We start from the raw sequence: 22,350 nt of genomic DNA on the forward strand, positions 1-22,350 counted from the left end.
GCTTTTTTTTTTTTTTCGTATTTTTGAGACAGGATCTTCCTTAGCCCCAGCTGGCTTGAAATCCTTATGTAAATCAGGCTGGCCTTGATCTCACAGAGATCTGCCTGTCTCTGCCCACTAAGTCCTAGGATTGATGGTGTGCATATCCAACACCAGCAAATGTGTATCTTTCTATCCAGAGATTAATGAAGATCATGGATTGTGGGGAGCCGCCTGCCGTCCCTGCAGACGCCATTACAAGATGGCGCTCACATCCGGTTCATGCTGAGCAGTAAATAAGTCAGTACGCATGCCCGAAGTAATTTTCCACCTTCTAGTCTCTGCCTACCTCGTGGCGTGATATGGGCTGATGAGTTTGCGACCAATCAAGAGTTGCCACGTCTAAGACGGGCTTACTAACCTATATAAGGGCTGGGTTTCCGACATTCGGGGTCTTCGCCCTGTAAGCTTATGCTCTCCCTCTCAAGATGCATTAAAGCTTTTCTGCAGAAGGATCCTGAGTGTGCCGCGTCGTTCTTGCTGGCGAGACGATAGCACGGTACACTCAACACTTCAGACTTCAGAGTGTATTTAACCATGACTCAACAAGCATCATTATTGGGTACACACCCTCTTTTTTTGAGGTATGTTTCATTTTTGAGGTTTTGATGTGAATGTTACTGGTATAAACTTTTTAGAGGACACACTCTGTAGCTCAGTTGATAGAGGGTTTGCCTAGCATGCACTAAACCTGGGTTCCAGAGGCTGCACCACAGAGCTTGTCATAGTGCAATCCTGTAACGCCAGCATGGGGGAGGGGGGATGATGGGCAGAAGTTCAAGGTCATTCTGGACTATGTAGTAAGTTTAAGATCAGTTTTGTTTTTTAAAGCCTGAAGTTCAAGGCTGTTTAAGAGATATTCCTGGGAAGCTAGAGCCCTAACAAGTAGCTTGTACTTGAGCATGATAATCAGATTCTCTGATACTGCTCAGGGAAGGCAAAAGAAGTGTATCACACTATGGGGTACGGCCGAGGGATGGATGCAAATTGTTCCTTGTCAGTGACAGCACCCACACCAGCAACCTTCTGGGGAACTTTGGAGACTGTGAAGTTCTACTTCTAAATCAAAGTATGCTTATTACAGAGACAAATGAATAGGAGATATATTGTATTGTTTTAGTAGCAATAGAATGAAAATCTAAATGCACTTTGATTGGTCCAATATATTAACATTTTATCCATAATACAACAAGCTGATGAAATGTGAATTACACATACTGACGTAAAGCATATCAACTGAACAAACCAAGACAGAACACTTGTTTAATACAAATGCATGTATTATCTGTTCAAACTCTGAAGTTTATCATTGCCTATCTATGCTTCTATATACAGACACACAAGGAATCATGGGTAACAGTTACCCCTAAGAGTGAAATTAAACCTGATGTAGAAGGGGGAACCTAGATTTCCCTGGATATCTTTCTGTACTCTTTGAATAGTTTATTAAAAGAATATATTAAATTTTAAAATCTAATCTCATTCTATAATAAAAATGCACTTGTTGAAAGTATATAGCTTTTGATTCTGAAATTCTGCTTCAACAATTTTATACTACATTGAAAAACTGCATGCATGCCTGCATATCTAACATCAACTGCCAACTGAAATAGCTAAAATTTGAAGACCTAAATGACTATCACTAGAGAGATGGTTAACTAAACACATACTTATATGCATACATGTCAATAGTTTGCATTAATAAAAATTATTTCGAACTATATGCATACAGAAATGAATAATTTAAGATTTATCTTTGTATTTTTATGGGGGACAGAGGGAGGTGGGAGGGAGGGAGGAAGGGAGGGAGGGAGGGAGGGATTGAGAGAACACTAACATACATGCCATAGAGTACACGTGGAGATCCGAGGACAACTGGCAGGAGTCAATATTCTTCCACCATGTGGATACCAGGGACTGAACTAAGACCATCAGGCTTAGTAGCAAGCACCTTTACTTGCTGAGTCATCTTGCCAGCCAAGGAAATAATTTTAAATGAAAACATATAAAGGTTATAGATTTCACTAATCTATATGCATACATACAGAATTATTTGAGAAGACAGTCCAAAATGTCTCAGTGAAATTAAGATTTTAGTTCTACGGACAATTCTAGACTATTTTAATTTTTTACAATGAACATTGTCATTTGTATAATCAAAAGAAAAAAAGGCCATTTTGTTTGAAAACTGAGAATGATTTCAAAGAGTATGCAATAAATGGCACCTAAAGGTTTAGCTTCAGCAATATAGCCAATATAGAAGCAAAAATGGAAATAATTACTCTTTTCATTGCTTAGCTCTGAATCCAAGGCTAGCCATGTGTTCTATGGTTTTTCCTGGGAAGTCTTTTATTCACCCAAAATAGAGAAGTCAACAACAGACCAAAGAAACAATTCCATCCAAGTTTAGCTTGGCAAACCAATGAGTTTAACTGGGCTTACTTACAGGCAGCTACACTACCAAATCAGAGTGCCTCCCCCAGCTATTGCTAATCATTTATGTATCCTCAGAGAGAGGAGAGGTCTCTTGAGCTCCCCGAACCCCTTCCACAAGGGAATCTAGTAGGCATAATCTGTGAAGGTCTTATGCAGATGCTCTGAGTTCAAGATGGCAATGGCCAATGTCATGCTTGGAGGACAAGTTCCACAACACCACCTCTTCCTCCGGGCTCTTGCATTCTTTGTGTTCTCTCTTGCACAATGTTCCTTGAGCCTTGTGGGAGAGGGTGACACAGATGCATCATTTTTTTCTTCCACTTAGGGCTGTGCATAGGGCTGCTGTGCCACAGCAATAGCCACTTATTCTTACCAGTTAGTAATCTCCAAAGTAACTACTTCCCATTGTTAAGAAAACAAAAAAACAAAAACAAGCAAACACAAAGGACCAACTCCCCTGACTAAGGCTAATAGAAATAATCTATGGCCATAAGCATATAATCTTAGCCAGCAATTTGGCAAGCATGGCAAATCCATTTAGCAAAACAACAGCAGAAACTTCCATTTAATAACAGCAATAGTTTTCTCACTATGACATATGACCTCTCCCAGCCAAAAATTTTTGTCCTGGTCTACAGTACCAAACAAGGGTTCCCTCCTGTAGAGTAGGCCTTAAATTCAATTGAAAAATAGATGGTTGTTCCCTTATCACTCATGCCATTACTTTACCACTATGCACAGCCTGCCCTGGTATGCTGGTATCATTAACATTCAGAATCCATAGCCAATAAGGACCACTGGCAACTATTCTTCCTTAGCAGCCTACAAAATACCTTTAGACCCATGAATACTAGTCAGTCAGTTGGAAGTTCTAAGATTAGTCCCAGCCTGATTTCCCCATAGCCTGTAACCAACCAAAGTGGTGTAGCAATAGTAGCAATAGCCTTTATGGTTTGTGGGGCCTCCCAAGCCCCAACTTGTGGGGAGATAGCCCACCCCTGATACTAGGATTTTATTCAATAACCTTATGGCTTCTGATAGTGCCTGTCTCCCACCCACACAGTGTACCTTCTGTGTTTAAACTCCTTAACTTATGTTTTTATGTCTATAGGCAAAGCCTGTTATGGAATTATGTCAGTCACCTTGTTGGGTATCATCTATACCTTGCACCATAAAACTCCTAAGAATTTCACAAGTATTCCTGGCCTCTTGCAATCTGGGAAGACTGATTTTCTGGCCTCACTCTTAGGTGGGCCTGTCCATATTTCAAATACTTTTCTAAATCTATAAAGCATTCAGATGTTAGCATTATGTAATAAAATCCTTTTACAGAGATAAACAAGATCTCCAAAGACCCACCACTATCAGTTCCATGGAAGTAAGAACTGGTATCAGGATTCAAAATCTAAGGGGATATTTTAAACACACACACACACACACACACACACACACACACACACACAGAGACACACAGACACACAGACACACACACAGACACACACACACACACACACACAACACACACACACACCCCTTTATCAAGATCTGATACAGTATGAAAAGATCCCACCTGTTATAATTTTTTTCCTCAAAATAACAATGTTGGATACAGCAATGTGGATGAAAGACACTAGTCCCCAGCTCTATATAACCCTCATTTTTCCATAAGCCATTCCACTTCCTCATCCTGAAGTGCTGGCACTGGGAACTCCCAGTAGGGTATATCTCCTCACACTATATAGGCCTCATGCTGTATGGCCTGGCCCAGAACCATGGTGGAATGGGGCTACACTCTCACCTGCTGCTCCTGCCATTGGACTCCCTGGGTCTGATGGGCCACAAGTCAGCATACTGGCCACCACTTCTCCATGGCCACATCTGGTTACTGGTCTGGGCGAACAATCTTCACTTCTAGTATACTCCACCACCTCTCCATGGCCACATCTGGTTACTGGTCTGGGTGAACAATCTCCACTTCTAGTATACTTCTTGAGGCAAGAAAATGTACACAACATACTCTACTCTGTCTACCCCTAGGACAAGCTCAACCATTTTCACCTGTAATGCTGTATCTCCATATCCATCTACTAATACACATATTGCTCCTGGTGCTCCTGGGGGCCACCAGAAACCAAGGCATACCTGCCCCCTGCATCTACCCATGCCTAAATATTCTGTACATTAGTAGGGAACCAATAACTCCACAGTTCATTGTGGGGGATCCACACTGACTGAATGGTGCACACTTGCCACCATTTAGCATACTTGGCCACACCATTAGGGAAGTGGTTGAGCCAGTTCCCACTCCAACAGATCTTCTTCCACAGAAGCAGGCAGAATGGAGACCATGTGCACTTCTTTCATCCCTTTGATGAACTATTGTTTAGGCTTTAAAGTCTTCCAGAAGCCCACAAGCACAGCATCTGGCTTTCTGTCACATTTTTCCTAGCAACTCCAGCTACACACAAGTCTTTCCATATCTACTTTCAAATGACCCAAGTAGGACCCTTTACCAGCTTTCTTCTTCTCCCTGCCTGACTGCTTTAGCATTTTACTCAATTCACATGTAATCTAAGTCACTCAGACCCTCTGGAGCCTCTCCTACCTCATAAAGGTCATGACTCACCATGGGACTCACCAAAGCCATAAAACCCCCTATCTATGCAAGGTCCCTGCTGAATTAACTTCTTTCTTAACTCTCAGGTGGACCAGGGAACTGGGCATCACACACCATCTTTTTCATGCAGAGTTTTCTCACTATCATTTCTAACTCATGTTCTCTATTCACTGTTTAAATACTGTCATTGGGGCAGGATAGAAACACAGAGAAATGAAGGGGACATAAGAAGGAAAGAAGCCTGTCATCCTGGAGTCTAATTAAAGCTGCTTGCCAACTGAGAAGCATAATTAACAATACTTGCTAGAAAAGCTGACACCATAGAGTTAATATTCCTATCAGATCTAGATATTTTATATTAAAATAGCAGTGAGCCAAGCCTGAGGCCTGAATGTATATGACCTTGGATAGGGCCTCATTCCTTTCCCCAGACACTGCCTGAAAAATCTTAAACAAAACACTTAAAAGTAAAGATACTCAACCTTCTTATAGTCCTGTTGCCTAGACTTTTACCTTATTGGCTGTAATCAGATCAGGGACCCCTTAGGAACAGCTCAGTAATAAGATAAATCCTGTATATGACAATTATAGAAACAATAAACTAGCCGGGCATGGTGGATCTCTCTGAGTTCAAGGCCAGCCTGATCTTTAGCAAGTTCCAGGCAGGTCAGCTGGGGCTACAAGGGAGACCCTGTCTCAAAAAACAATAAACTGCAACCCTCCCTTGAGGAGCCAGTTATCCACACTTTGTCTTTCTTCTGAGAGCTCCCTTTTTCAGCTATACTTCCTATGTATGCCTATATTAAAATATAATAGAACCTCCAACTTTGCTTCATAAACTAGCTAGTCCTGAAATTCTTTTCAGCATCAAAGCCACAAGTCCTGGCTTGGCCTGAGACGAGGTTCCTAAAACTCTTGGGTAACTCCTCAGTCTGCTAAGAATAACAATGAGGAACTGTGCCTCCTTTACCTGTACCCCCCAAACACTGACACCATGTATTAAGTTTCTGGATCCCAGGAGGAGCTACTGAACACAGATCTAATGTATACTCTCTTCCTTACCCACTCCCAGCTATAAATGGCAATGCAGTACCTCCATCTCATCCTCTCCGTCATCCCATTTACCTACCAGATCAATTCAACCTCCCTGTCTCTTTCCTGTTGTAACTCCTTCCTTACATGGGCAAGTTCTTTGTGGGCAGACAACTGAGCTTCATTTGAATGTCTTATCACAATCACTTATAGCTAGGACAAAGCAGCTATTGTCAAAGCTTCCTTACAATCCCACTCTGTATGTGCTAAGCATTTCAAACATTTTAAGGGCATCCCCATACCTATCAAAAGGCTTATTACCCTGTAAGATATAGAGAGATGGCCCCACTGGGATCTCCCCCTCATATTTTTCACCTTGACTTTTCCTCTTGACATATGGCTAAGCTTCAGTTATGTATCTTAATCACTTATAGCAGAAGCAATGCAATTGTTACAACAGCAAGAAGGGACATCATTCCATATCACATGAAGAATGATGGCCACACTGGACTTGCCCCCATGGATACTCTACCTTCAAACAGCTTAGCTTTGGTTGCATGTTTTATCACTCAAAGCTGGAGAAAGGAAACCTGTATTATTTTTCTGTTGCTGTGATAGAACACCATGATCCAAAGTGTCTTATGGAAGAAAAAGTTATGTTGGCTTACAGTTCCAGAGGGAGAGTCCATAATGGAGGAGGGAGGCTGAGCAGCAGGCAGGCATGTGGTTGGAGCAGGAAGCTAAGAGTTCACATCTTCAACCTCAAACGCGAAGCACAGAAAGCAAACTGACAGTGGGGCAAGGCTATGAGCTCTCAAAGCCTGCCCCCAGTGACACACTTCCTCCACCAAAGCTATACCTTCTAAGGATTCCATGACCTTCCCATGACTTCCCCAAACAGCACCACCAAATTGGGACCAAATGTTCAAAATACTTGAACCTATGGAGGACATTTCTCATTCAAACCACCACACAACTATTGCTCCCAAACTCATCTTTGGTTCTGTTCAGTCTCTCTTTAGGCACCAAGTGTTACATGTCTTTTCCTGAGGAGTCTAACTCTATTCACTCCAGATAAAAGAGGGCGACAACAGACCAAAGAAATAATTCCATCCAAGCCTAGTTTGGTAAACTAATGAATTTCTTTAGGGTTATTTACAGGAACATAGGCAACTTACCAGCAGCTATACCACTGAAGAGCTGGCACTAGCAATTATTAACTACTTATATATCCTCAGGAAGTGAAGAGGCTCATGTGCCTCAAGAGCCATCCTTCTCTTCCAGAAGGAAATGTTAATGGGCCCCATCCAGTGAGGATCTCTCCTGATGTGCATAACTACAGCTGCTCTGATTTCAACCAAGTCATGTCCAAAAGACAGAGTTCTATAACACCATGAAAATACCAAAACACTTTGAACAAAACCTATGAATTGGATTATTAAACTTCACTATCCAAAAATATTTAGCTGAGCTTTTAATTTACTTTAAGGTACTTTAATAATTTAATTTAAAATAATTTAGTTAACCTAGGCAATTCATTACTTCCTTTGCCCTCTGATTAGCATATACCACTAATCAGGAGTACCTATCTGTCATTCCTAGAAACACACATTCTCTGGCTACCATTCTACAATGTCTCATATTTCTTTAAGCTTCCATGTACAGTCAATGAGCTGTAGACTAACAGTTCCTACTGCACAATAAGGGGCCCTTGGGCATATTCTTCTTGAGACTCCATTTCTTGGACTCATGGGTAGACATTTCTTTCTCTACACTTCATCCTAGGCCCTTTTCATGCTCTACACACTTTCCCTAGGCAATCTCATTGCCATTCAAGGCTTCTACCCCAAGTATTTGATAATTCCCAAGTCTACGACCACATCCCTCTTTGGATACTAAATTCACCTATCTGCCCAGTAGACATTTCTTCTTGGATGTTTAACAGGCACCTAAAAGTCAACATATTAAAACTCCACTAATCACCTTCCTCCACAGGCTTATTCCTCTTCCTATTTTGTCTATCTATATAAATGGCGATATCCAATTGCCTAAGTCAAACTGAAGCATTATCCTTGTGTGCATGATTTTCCCTATTCCTACCACATACAATAAATTAACTAATACTATTGATTCTTGCCCCCCCCTTCCTCTCTCCCACTTCCTGATTCAAACCACCACCACCCAACATATGGATTATTACATCTTTTTTAAAAAGACTTATTTTTATGTGTATGGGTGTTTGCCGGCATGTAGTATGTGCACCATGTGTATGCAGTGCCTGTAGAGGCCAGAACAGGGTGTGAGATCCCCTGTAGCTGCAGTTATAGATAGCATGAGCTGCCATGTGGGTGCTAAGAACCAAACTCAGGTCCTCTGCAAGAGGAGCCAGTGCTCTTGACCCTAAGCCATCTCTCCAGCCCAAATTATTACATTTTCCTAAGTATAGCTCCCTATAGCCATTTTGACTATGTTACCAAACAATCTAACTGAAGTTTGTACTCTCTACTGAAAAATCCCAGTCTCTACCACCTTCAGAAGAAAGTACAGAGTTCAAAACACAATTTGTATGATGCACTTCTGTCTCCAACTTTTTTTTTTTTAATACTTCTTTCCTACTCTTATTTTTCTGTAAGATCTGCCATCAGGATTCTTTCAGATCCTTCACCATAACATACCTTTCCTTCACATTTCTGCACATATTACTTAAGTGTTAACTCCAAAAGAGCTTTAGCCTTCTCCCTTATAATGCTGAAGATCACAAAATTGCCTCAAATAATTTAAGGGCTGGCAAGATGGCTAAGCAGGTAAAGGTACTTGTTGCACAAGCCTGGCAAGTTGAGTTTGATCCCTGGCATCCATATAAATGTGGAAGGAGAGAGCCAACTCCACAAAGTTGTCCTACAACTTCTACAAGTGTGTCAAGGCACATAGAGGCATCATCCATGCACACATATGATAAATAATTCTTTAAAATAATAACTGAAGTAACAACTAGATTAGTACATATTACTATATTCCCTTTTCAACCATATTGCAGCCCCTCCCACATAAAGAAATTCTGAGCTTAGCATGGTAACACACACATGGTAACACAGTATTTGAGAGACTGATACAGGAGGACTAGGAGACCCCGTCAGAAAGAAAGAGAGAAACTGAGGGACGAAGAGAAGGAGGGAAAGTGGAAGGGAGAAGAAACAATTCTGAGGCCACAACTGATAACACCTCTCTAGCTTGTACTGTAACTTTCCAAGTCCTCTTCCCTAGCAGGCACTGCCCATTCACTCTGATAAATTCTAATTACCTTTCAAGTCACAAATGAAGTGTCACCCTTGAGCCCCCAAGAGGAGATTAGGTACCCCTGGCAACCTGTGAGTTTACTTTTTTTACAGCCTTACCCTACTGTAATTGCCCTAGTCTGTAAGTTCCCTAAAGAGTAAAACCATTGGCTCTTTAACAATGAATCACCTAGGTAGGTATGGTAGTGCCTTTCATCTCAGCACTCAAGAGGCAGAGTAGGAGGATCTCTGTGAGTTTAAAGCCAGTCTGATCTACAAAGTGAGTTCTAGGCCAGTCAGAGTTACACAGTGAGATCCTCTCTCAAAAAAAAAAAAGAAGGAAAAGAAAAGAAAAAGAATAAATCACCTATATTTGGCAAACAAAACCCAACAAATAATAGATTAATGTTAAATAATTTAAAATTTATTATAGGAACCCAAATTTACAGAAAGAACTATAGCTAAAGAAAAACTAAAATGAAATGCCAGTCAAATGATATGATTTTAAATTAAAATTTTAAACTGAATTCAAATGAAAAGAGCAGTCATTGTTAAATCAATATGAGAAAATAATTATGTGATGTGACATCTTCTTAGAAATTAGGTATAAATACAATTTTTGAAAACTGAATCATATGTTAAAGTACTAGAAAAATTTTTCCAAATTTTTTTAAAATTTATTTTTATTTTATGTGTATGAGTGCTTTGCCTGCAAGAATGTAAGTACACCACGTGCATGCAATGGCCACAGAGGCCAGAAGAGGGTGTCAGATCCCCTGGAACTGGAATTATGGGTGGCTGTTAGCTGGCTCGTGGGTGCTGGGACCTGAACCCAGGTTCTCTACAAGAACAGCCAGTGTTCTTAACCACTGAACCATCTATCCAGCCCCACTAACACATTTTTTTCTAAAGTGAAAAAAAAAGCCATCAACAAACTGATTTAGTCTACGTGAGCTTAACGTTTTACAATTCATTGGTTTTCTTTAAAACAGAAGCCTTAAAATTATAGAAATACTTAAATACTACTCCCTGTCTTTCCCCAAATATTATTTATTTAATGTAAACAATAACACTGGTTTATGGGTTTTCTTTTTACTAAACTCCATTAGCTCTCCAGAGAACCTGTAAATTCAGGTGTATATAAACACCCAGAGATGGCCCTACATGATGACGTAGGGTCCCTCTTTGCATGATGAGTTGTTAGGATTCATGAGCTATAATGTTATGGATCAATTATATTTTCCTTAATTTTAGAGGTATGGATTCAATCCCCATTTAAATAGGTTCATTTGTTAAGATATATTTTAAAAAACAGTATTGCTAAAGCTGGGCAAGGTGGTACACGCCTTTAATCCCAGAAATTGGGAGGCAAAGGCAGGCAGATCTCTTTGAGACTGAGACCAGCCTTGTCTACATAGCAAGTTCCAGGACATCTGGGGCTAGAGGGAGACTCTGTCAAAAAAAGACCAAAACCAACAACAACAACAACAAAATACTGCTTTCCAATAGTTTAATTTTAAAGAACTTTAACCACACATTTGGAGTCACTCAATTCTGAAGCTTGCCTTCTTTAAGGCCTTTGTGTTTTTCAGTTCTGTTCATGATGTTGATATAGCCAGACCAGCCCATCACACTTTGCTTCTGATGGTATTTTCAGAATTGCATTTCTACTCCCCTATAATAAACCTCAAGATCTTAATTTAATCAACATCAAAAGATCTTCAAATATGAAATTCAGGTACACACACACACACCACCATTTGGCAATGTGCCATCAGCCAAGGGAAACAGAACTGCTGCCCTAAAAGAAAGCTATACTCTCTAACCCATAAACATTCACCAGAGAAACCCAAAGGACATATAAACATTAACTATACATACCAATGAAGGACAACTATGTTTTGTGAGGTAATGAGTGAAGAGGGAATATTGGAGTTTTAAATTAAGACAAAACAGGATTTCTGAGACGTGTACGTTAGAGCCTATTTCAGCTGAGGAGGAAAAATTCCAGCCCCAGGTGCTACCTGAGAAATGTCAGAGCAGTCAGAGCTGACAAAGTACTTGTATGAATTTCCATTTCAGAATCACTGAGATAGACCGATGTGAACACTATTCTGGAATAAGGCAGGCTAGTAAAGTCTTATATACAATCAACGGACACTGGCCATAAACCAGTCAATAGAGACACTCAAAACTGATTCTCAGCCACTTGAGTAACACTCAGACATTCCAATCCCAGGTTTATACCTACGAGAACTGAAAACATACACCCCAAACAACTCACATATAAATGTGTGTATATAGATAGCGTCATTCAGGACAGCCCCAAAGTGGAAGCAATCCAAATGCCCAATTGATGAATGATTAAGCAAAATATGGTATATTCTAGCCATAAGAAAGGTATATAAAGCTCCCTGCAATTTAGGAAGAAACTTTAAAATAAAATATTCTCGCCAGGAGTGGTGGTGCACACCTTTAATCCCAACACTCAGGAGGCAGAGGCAGGTGATCTCTGTGAGTTCCAGGCTGGCTGGGGCTACAGGGAAACAATCTCAAAAACAAAAACAAAAACACCTTTCCTAAAGACAACTTTATCTACTCTATAGAAGAATCAACAAAGTCTATAGGATTTTATTGAAACTGGCATTCTGTATTGTGATTTTAATGTATCAATTATTTATTTAATTTTACTTTTTGTTTTCACTGGAAAGATGATGTTCAGTTTTCCATGTTAAAAGTTGTAACAAAACTAAATATGTACACACAAAAAGTATGAAGTATTAATAAATGTGCTATAAGGATGATCCTTGGTAACATTACACGGAGCAAAAGAGAAACACAAAAAGACCCTACATGACCCCATATATATGAAATGTGCAGAACAGGAAAATGCAGCATTGCCAGTGGCTGGAGAGAGGGGAGAATACAGAGTTACTGTTAATGGGTACAAAGCTTCTTCATGGAGGAAAATGTTCTGGAATTAGACAGTGTTAAGAGTCACATGGCCCTGTGAATATACTAAAAACAATGAATCTATCAAACACTTAAAAAGTGAAATTTGGCTGGGCATGATGGCGCATTAATTGATCCCACCCAGGAGGCAGAGGCAGGCTAATCTTAGACCAGTCTGGTCTATTTGGCAAGTTCCAGGCCAGCTGGGGTTACAGGGTTTTAAAAAATATTATTATTGTTATTGTATGTGTATGAGTGTATTGCCTGCATGTATGTACTGCACCCAGGTCATACAATGCCCACAGAGGTCAGAAGAAGGTGTTGAATCCCTTGGAACTGGAGTTACAGATGGTTTTTAACCTCCATGTGGGTGCTGGGAATCGAACCTGGGTACTTTGGGAAAACAACAAGTGTTCTTATGAAAACTCCTTTTTAAAAACTGAGATATGGGGGGCTGGAGAAACAGCTCAATGGTTAAGAGCACTAGCTGTTAGCAACCATCCATAACTTGAGTCACACACATTAAATAAAAATAATAAATAATAAAAAGCACTTTTCAGCATTTTTTTGCTTCAATATACCTGAAGAACATTACATGATTCCATCAATAAAGGCAGCTTACTACAGCAGGGACTGGTTTGAGGAGTTTTCAATTTTCTTTTAAAAATTTTAGTGTGTGCGTGTGTGCGCGCACGTGCACATGCTGTAGCACTTATACGCCTGTGTGGAGGCAAAAGGACAAGTTTCAGAAGAAGTCAGTTCTCAGTGTGGGTTCCAGGTATAGAACTCAAGCCAGGCTTCTATAGTGAGCACTTTCATCTGCTTGAGCCCAGATTTGGGAATTTTGATAACTGTTTTGAAGAATTCTGAAAATAGTTGACACCAAGAAGTCTATAAGTATTAAGTCAAAATAACAGATACAGTGATTCTATCAGAGACTTCCTTTGAATGACAAGAGATTATCATAATAACTTCTAAGCACCCAGAAGATGACCAACACCTATCTCAGTGAAGGACAGTATTAACAAATTATTCTGAAAAAAAAAAAGAACAAGACTATATTGATTTTCTAGCAGCAGCCAAGGGTAGAAAAAAAAAAAAAAAGGAGTAAAGAGGGCTAGAGAGATGGCTCAGGTGTTAAGAGCACTGACTGCTCTTGCAGAGGACCCAGGTTCAACTCCCAGCACCCACATGGCGGCTGCTGTCCTTAACTCCAGTTCCGGGGGAATCCAAAGCCCTCTTCTGACCTCGGCAGCATTGCACAACACGGGTGCACTCACATGCAGGCAATACACTCATACACATAAAATAAAAATAATAATAAAATATTTTTAAAAAAGAGTAAAGCTGCAACGAGGGTTGGATTCAACAAGAAAAAAATGCACTCCAGGCCCAGGAAATAAAATTTATGAACACCAATTTGGTAAAGCAGACTTCTGAACTCAAGATAATTTTCAAATAAGTTTTAAAATGGTCTATAGTAATTACAATTATTTCTATTTTCTTAGCTAAATTCCAGTGTATCAGAAACCCTGTCCCTACCTCTTGTCTCTCGATTTATCAGAGTCCAACAAGAGAAATTCCACCATTCCCTAAACTCTTCATAAATGGAGAAAGAACTTAAATCCCCTCCAACTTGTGGTCACCGTTACTTCCACAACAGAAAGTTCTGGCTCCCTCTTCATGGAGGCGAAACCAAAGCAGAACACTTTGTTATCCAGAGCCACAAGTAGAAATTCTCTGGCAGCTTTATGTCAATCAGACACTTGAATTTCAGAAGCTGCTTGGATTGCACAGACAAACTTGTTACAATGGAAACCTGTCACAAACATACAAATAAGGTGTCAGTACATGCTAATAAACATATCCCCCAGGCTGGAGAGGTGGCTCATCAATTAAGAGCACTGGCTGCTCTTGTAGCCAGGTTCAGTTCCCAGCACCCATATGAGGTTCACAACCATCCACAGCTCCAGTTCCAGGGGATCCAAGCCCCTCTTCTGGCCTCCACAGGCATTGCATACACATGGTGCACTTACATTCATGCAGGCAAAACACTCATATACATAAAATAAAAATAAATGAAATTTACAATAAATAAATATATCCCCATTGACAAAAATCACAGAACCCTTCTCATAGCCAGTAGGTGAACAGAACATCTTAGGGCTCCCACTACTGCTGCCTACAGCAAGCACTCAAAAGGCACTGGCAAGAGAAGACCAGTGAGAAGAACAAACATGGGGAAGAAAAACTCAAACCCACACAAATCACCCCACTTTGCAGGAAACACTAAAAAGCATGTTTCTTTTTCTACTCCTCTTGGAGTGACCTTCCTGACCAGAGCATCTTCATCTTCAAAGACTCAATCAAATATTGTCATATTTGAGTTTTTTTCCTAAAAATCTAAGAACCTCAGGGCTTCCTTCTCTATATTCCAATAACATTATTCCAGTGCTTATTAACTTGGCATAACTTTATTAACAAGTTTGCCCAGTAGATAACTCCTCAAATAATGGACTAGTTCATTCATCTTTGCCTTCCCAATACCTCAGACACTGTCTGGCACATATAAACGTTCAATAAACATGTGGGAATGGGTTAGTAGGTGAGTTTCTTCAACTCTTGGAAGACACAGTAAAAGTAGTAATTCGTAAGAATATTTTCCAAATGTATTAATTTCTCAATATAATATATAAATATAAATATCTCAACCATGCAACAACAAAACAAAAAAAAAGAAAAAATGATGAATACTGAGCATCAAACCCCAAAATGACCTAACAGGAGACCAGAATGCACTGAGTACCTAAGTCACCTCCAAGTAGATAAGACGTGTATAGTAAATACTGCTTGTCCCTTCCCATCACATTCTAAAAGGTTGTAAGGAATACTCGTTAATGCATGTGTGAATTCACCATTGATAGAAAGTAACTTACTATGTTATCTTTGGCATTTCTGGTATCTTTAAAATGTCAAAATAGAGGCTAGAGAGATGGCTCAGTGGTTAAGAACACTGGCTGTTCTTGTGGAAGACCCAGGTTCAAATCCCAGCACCCACATGGCAACTAACAACTATCCGTAACTCCAGTTCTGGGGATCTGACAGCCTCTTCTGTCCTCCGTGGGCATTGAAAGACACAGGCACACTTACCTACATGCAGGCAATACACACATACACATAAAATAAAAATAAATTTTTTTTAAATGTCAAAATAAAAATTAACAAAATTCAGCAAAATTCAGAGAAAAAGGGTAACAGGATGGTGGTGTTGGAGCTGGCAAGATGGCTCAGCAGATAAGGCACCTGCCACCAAGCCTGAAAACTGGAGTTCAATCCCTGGGACCCACATGGTAGATGGAGAAAACCTACTCCTGAAAGTTGTCCTCTGACCATCACATACAGGCTGTGGCACACACAAGATAAGTCAACAAAAATGTAATAAAAGTTACTTTAAAAGGATGCTGGAGGGCTGGAGAGATGGCTTAGAGGTTAAGAGCACTGACTACTCTTGCAGAGGACCTGGGTTCGACTCCCAGCACCCACATGGCAGCTAACAACTGCCTATAACTCGATCCAGCGCCCTCTTCCGACCTCCGCAGGCTCTGCATAACACAGGTGTATCCACCTACATGCAGGCTTACACTCATACACATAAATTAAAAATAATAATTTTTTTAAAAAAGAGATGCTGGACACACACACACAGTAAGTAAAAAATATTTTAAAATTAAAAAAAAATGTTTAAGGATATTGATGCTCTTAAAAACTCCATCAAGGAAATAAGGCTTCTGACCAAGTTCAATCATAGCCAAAGAATTAAAACTCCAATAAACATGGAATCAAGAGTCCCGGCTCCCCAATGATAGGAGTGGGAACAGGTATTAGGCCAATGCCAAGATAGCATCAGGCATGTTAGGTAGTGGCTGAGTCTTTGGAAGTTACCCAACTTCTTTTTGGAAAGTGATGAGAACTAGTGTTAAAGCATGAACAGAGGCTGCAATAGGAAGCTTGCTCTATGTTTGAAGCCAACCTGTGCTACGGAGCAAATCCCAAGTCAGCTTGGGCTAGAGACCCTGTTTAAAAGAAAAAAGTGGTTTTCTACTTATCTTGTGAATATATTACATATTATTTTCATAATGTTTACTTCTTACTCTTTCTTAAACTAGGCATGGTATCACGCACCTGTAATTGGCATACTAAAAGGGTGAAAAAAGGAAGATAAGAAGTTGACGGTCACCCTCAGCCACAAAGTAAGTTCAAAGCCTGCCTGGGTTACATAAGATCCTGTCTCAAAAACCAAAAACAGGGGCTAGCTCAAAGGTTAAGAGCACTGGCTGCTCTTGCAGAAAGGCAATTTGAATCCCAGCACCCACATGGCGGCTAACAACTGACTAAAACTCCAGTTCCAGGGGATCTGACTCCCTCTCCAGACCTCCACAGGCATTGCACAATATAGGTATAGTTACACACATGCAGACAATACACTCATACACATAAAATAAATTAAATATTCTTAAAAAAACAAAAACAAAACAGTAACTTTTACTTCCTGAAATCATTTACCTAGAAAGGACCCTAAAAATGATCTACTGAAACCATCAACCTTTAAAATAAGGACAAGGATTATAGAGGCAAATGACTTACCCAAGGTCACCAAACTTTCAAACTAAATAGAGCTTTTTGATTCCAACAAATCTTTCACTGTTTGGTAACACACACACACACACACACACACACACACACACACACACACAAATGTGTTCACCATAAATGTTTGTTTACATTTATGTTTTTAAAAAGTAAGTCTGAAGCATGCACACACAAAATGCAAAAAGTCTTTTTTAAAAAAACTATATGGTGTGGTGGTACATGCTGTTAGTCCCAGCACTCAGCAGGCAGAGGCAGGCAGATCTCTGAGCATGAGGCCAGCTTGGTCTACATAGTGAGTTCCAGGGCAGCTGGAACACAGAGAGACCCTGTCTCAAAAAAGACAACAACAACAACAACAAAAAAAACCCAGCCAAATACATATGTACCCCCAAATTATTCCAATGTATTAAAAATAAGTTGTACAAGGCATTCACATTTTCTGAGTGGCCCCACTGAAGCCACATTCCATATCTATGTTGACATGTATATAGCATATCAGTTATATGAAGCATAGTGGTTAAGAGCTTGGACTCCAGAGTAAATGATCAGGTAATTCTTACCGACATAACCTGTTTAACCACGTACTCATGGGAGAAATCTGCTTAACTTTTCTAAGCCTCAGTTTCCTCATAAAAACTGAAAAATGATACAATTGTTCTTATTAAACAGGCAAGGGCTGGAGAGATGGCTCAGTGGTTAAGAACACTGACTGTTTTTGCACAAGACCCAGGTTTGAATCCCAGCACCCACATGGCAGCTAGCAACTGTCCATAACTCCAGTTCCAGGGGATCTGACAGCCTCTTCTGTCCTCCACGGGCATGGCACAACATGAGTGTACTTACTTACATGCAGGCATAACACTCATACACATAAAAAACATTAAATTTTTTTTTTAAAAAAAAGAAATTAAGCAGGCAAATGTCATGTATATTGCCAAGTACCTAGTACTTAACTATTTAATAACTTAAATACTATCATGATTGTCACCTATGAACATCATCCCTCTCCCCCTCCCAATTACATACTATTTGGCCTACTGAACACAGAATATAACAAATTAGGAATACTTTAGTGGTTTTTCTTTTCAGAGGTAAACTCTTATTCTAAACTAACTTTTCTAATCTTTTTTGAAGATAGTATGTTACTATGTAGCCCAGCGTAGCCCTGAACTCTCAGTTCTCCTGCCTCAGTCTCCCGGGAGCTGGGATTGTAGGCAGATAACACTATGGGTGCACAAACTAATTTTTAAAAATTCTAAAAATGTCCAGTAACTATACTGAGAATCTAAAATCTTAAAAACAAATGTCATGTCTTAAATTTTTCCATTCTGGGGCTGGAGAGATGGCTCAGAGGTTAAGAACACTGGTTGTTCTTGCAGAAGACCTGGGTTCGAATCCCAGCACCCACATGGCAGCTAACAACTATCTGTAACTCCAGTCCCAGGGGATTCGATAGCCTCTTCTGACCCCTGCGGGCACTGCACGACACACGTGCGCTTACCTACATGCAGGCAATACACACATACACATAAAATAAAATAATTTTTTTAAAGAGTTTAAAAAACTTGTCCATTCTTTCAAAGTTATATTTGGTTGCCTCAATTCTGCAAAAAGGTGATATAACTGACACTCGGCCCCTTCCACCTCCACCCCACACCCTCCACTTCCTAAGGAGTAGGCTTTTGGTGTTCAGACTTGAAAGGCAGGCTATCTCATTTATGGCCAAAGCAAGAATAAACTAATTCCAAGATGTAGTGTGCTTTTAACTGTACTAAAATATGAAATTAACATAATTTTTAAAGGCCCCTGTTCTCTGTATATAGTTATGCTTTAAAGAGTATTTCCCCATGCCCTACATTCCTTAAGATGCTGATTTCTCCCTATATATGGTATACTAAAAATGTACATTATTAATTCATTAAGCCAAAGAAAAGAGCTATCAAGCTCCTTCCTAAATTTAAATAATTTAACAAGCTAATTCCTCTAGTTTAAGTTCTTTTTAAACTGGACAGCAGAAAGAATACATTTACATGTATTTATTTTAATAGTCAACTACAGCCAAACAAAAGGTATTTACATTGCTTCATTTTATTGTAGGCCTCCAGTATTATTGCCTTTCGAAGTTCCTAGGGTACTATGAAATTTCAGTTGCAGAATATATCATTTAATTTTAAAGTAAATCAATACTACAAGCAAATTACTTAGTCGTCTTATTATAAAAGATTAAATAGCCACAACTTCTATTTTACCAAGGTTAAAAATGCATAAAATTACATTTTGTTGACATAATATCAAAAGAATTTCATAAATACAATGTAGTACTTTACTAGAGTGAGGTACTGAAAAATATTCCCCATGGAAAACAACAACTCTTCTAAGTAACTTAAAAATTCTCTTGACATTTCAACTACTACGAAAAAAAATTTTTTTAAGTTCATAATAATAAACAGATTCATTAAAGGTTGCTGGAAAACAATCCCAAAGGATTACAGATAAAAAGTTCTTTTTTTTTTCCAAAATGAAATATCCATTTGCAGCTTCCACAAATAAGAAATATATATACTACACATTCAGCTATTTTTATAGTGTATCATTTCTTCTGAAATTTTTGTTTTGTTTTTTGAGACAGGTCTGGCCTGGAGCTTGCCATGTAGCCCAGGCTGGTCTCACACAGATCCCCCTGCCTCTGCCTCTGGAGTACTGGGACTGAGGGCATGCACCACCGTGCCGGCTCTGAAATTATTCTTAACAGCCTAAATGATATCTGCCCATCAAGATGTGAAATGTGTTTAAAGTATCTCCCTCCAAACACAGCTCCAAAATATATAATTTTAACAATCCCATATAATCAAAGTTAAAACAAATTTGGATATTTTATTAGCTTAAAATGGCATTTATGAACCTAGAACTGGCTTCTTTCACAGAGATTAAATATAGTCACTAGAATTTTCAAAAACAGATGACAGACTGGCCAAATGTACTACAATCTCAAATTTCATGGACACAGAGATTTTATGAATATGCCCCAAATTACATAATACCAAAAGATGGAAATATTTTTGAAAAATATTATACAATTAATATGGGTGATTTCTCTAAATACAAGTCATTACAGAATAAAACTTCAAAAAAAAAAAGATCTAACTAGGCAACAATGACAGCTCCGGATACTGACTTCTCAATTGTCACTGGATTAGCCATTCTGTAAAAAGTACGTTTAAATATATACAGCACCCAGAATATCAAGTTTTCATTCCTTACCTTTTGCCCATACCTGAACAGCTTTACTGCTGCACAAAAGCACTGAAATACATTATAAATTAGAAAGGTATTTCAAGTAGATTGAAAAAAAAGTTGAATACACATACACTTCCTTTTCCATTATCCAGACTACTAAAGTATTTATGAATCTACTCTCCTCCTCACAAAGAACTTACTTTAGCTTTATGAATGGTTTCATTTTCAGTGCTAACGTAGTTCCAAACATGTACTTTTATGTATATGAAAAATGTAGTTTTTTAAGGATCATTTCAAAATAGCAACCAAACAAACAAGTATTCAAGTAAGACTATTTTGTTTCCAATAAAACCAAAGATTATATAATAGTCCATGACGATCCTTCCAACAATTTTCTAGAGTCAAAGGCAACAGAGATAATATCCATGTGTACAGGAGAAAAACGAAGAATTAATTAGCAGTATTTTCTCCCCAACTAAAAATTTGCTTTCTCTTTTGTCAATACTACAATACATTCATCTACTGACAAAGGAAAAAAATGAGTACTTCACTGTTAAACTAAGCTGGGAGCATTACCAGTCAGATTTAATTCTTGTTTCCTGGGGAGGAAATTTAAGGAAAAAAAAAAAAAGTTCACTGACAGCTGATAAATTCTGGGTAAACAGCTTGCACAAGATAGCCTCTATTTGTCACCTGCTTTTCCCCTACCATGCACCCTGCACCAAATCCCATTGTTCTATATAGAATTCATAGCTACCAATACCTAAATAACAACTGATACATTTATGTTCCAGATGATCACTATGAGGGACTCTCAGACCCACATTTACTAGCTGCCTGCTTTCCCCCAATGAAATCCAAATTTGGTAATCGCCTGATCACGATAGATCAGGAAAGGATGCCAGCTTTCCCCTCAGGCTGATGGCTGTCACTCCAAAGGCGGGTGAGAAGTCCTCAGAAGGTTACCACAATAAATCAACCAAGGAAAAAAATTGGGCTGGCGTTTCATAACGATTTTTTTAAATCCTGCACTGAGATCCCCGAAAAAGTACACTGTCCATGAGACAGAAGCTCCTTTTCCCTCCTGCACGCAGGATTTCGGGTGGGTTGTGGGTCTTCGGACACCACTTCCTCCCCGGGGCAGGCGGGCCCGGGCAGACACGGTCTGGGAGGAAATGGGAGCCCCGCTCCTCCCGGCTACCTGTCGCGGCGGCGCGAATACCGCAGCGACGCACACACTCACCCGTCTTTCCTTTTGGCTTTGTAGACGTGACCGTAAGTGCCTCGGCCAACTTTGCAGCCCTCGTATTCAAACAGGTCCTCGACCCGCTCCCGCTCGCTGCTCAGCTTCACTTTAAAGTCATAGTCCATTGTCACAGCCTCCGAGGCCAGAGAGCTGGGTCGGGGGCCGAGGGCCGGGGTGGGGACTGGGGGAGCGCCGGCGGCCGCAGCACTAGCCCGCCCGCTCACAGCCGCCGGCCGCAGCACCAGCCCGCCCTACGCGGCAAGGCCGAGACCAGGCCCCGCGAGGGCGCCGGGGACATCCAGGGGAGCGCCGGGAGGTCCCCGCGGCCGAGGCCTGGGGCGGGGAGCGGCGTCTGCCCTTATGCCCGGGTTACCCGGGCGCCGGCTCCCAGGCTGTCCGCCGCGCGTCCTGCAGGCGCGGCACGGGGAGCGGCGGGCGGCCACGCCGGGCTCGCGTCCTCTCACACGCGCATTCACGCCTCACCTCCTCTCACACACGCTCACACTCACTCCGGCTCCCATACACTCAAACAGATCAGCAACGCCACACAACAGCCGGTACCTCCTCGGAGAGAGGAGGAGGGCGGGCCGTCGCGCTATACGGCTACCGCTGTCGCAAAACGTCGCGAAGCTTCGGGCCGCCTCCGTCCAACCTCCACCCGGCTCCCGCGGTGGCGACCGCCCCTTCTGACGCCGGCTCTCGAAAGGGCCTCGGTCAGCCTCCGTGCAAAGCCGTGCCAAACTCACCACGTGGGCCAACCCCATCGACCTCGTGGCCAGAAACTACAACGCTCGGAATGAACGGGTGGCTGCTGGAGCCGCCCCTTCCACGACACGCCCCCTCGCTGTGTGAATTCAGAGCAATGC

At 40.6% G+C, this 22,350-nt stretch overlaps 1 protein-coding gene across 6 annotated transcripts in view; it reads right to left on the minus strand.

Moving 5' to 3' along the window:
* Nucleotides 1-22,051, minus strand: part of Cdk8 (cyclin dependent kinase 8) — a 125,994-nt gene extending 103,943 nt beyond the window's left edge. For 3 of the 6 annotated variants that reach the window (XM_008822351.2, XM_029558325.1, XM_017795495.2), the window contains exon 1: nt 21,482-21,747. In XM_008822351.2, coding sequence (XP_008820573.1) covers nt 21,482-21,609 — 128 coding nt within the window. In that variant the 5' untranslated portion in view covers nt 21,610-21,747. Of the gene's footprint in view, nt 1-21,481 lie in introns of all 6 variants that reach the window. The other 3 variants (XM_008822342.3, XM_008822334.2, XM_029558333.1) reach the window with 2 other exon arrangements.
* Nucleotides 22,052-22,350: the final 299 nt, after the last annotated feature.

The sequence above is a fragment of the Nannospalax galili genome, unplaced genomic scaffold (genome assembly GCF_000622305.1).
Source record: "Nannospalax galili isolate Female #2095 unplaced genomic scaffold, S.galili_v1.0 scaffold1752, whole genome shotgun sequence".
NCBI classification, from domain to species: Eukaryota; Metazoa; Chordata; class Mammalia; order Rodentia; family Spalacidae; genus Nannospalax; species Nannospalax galili.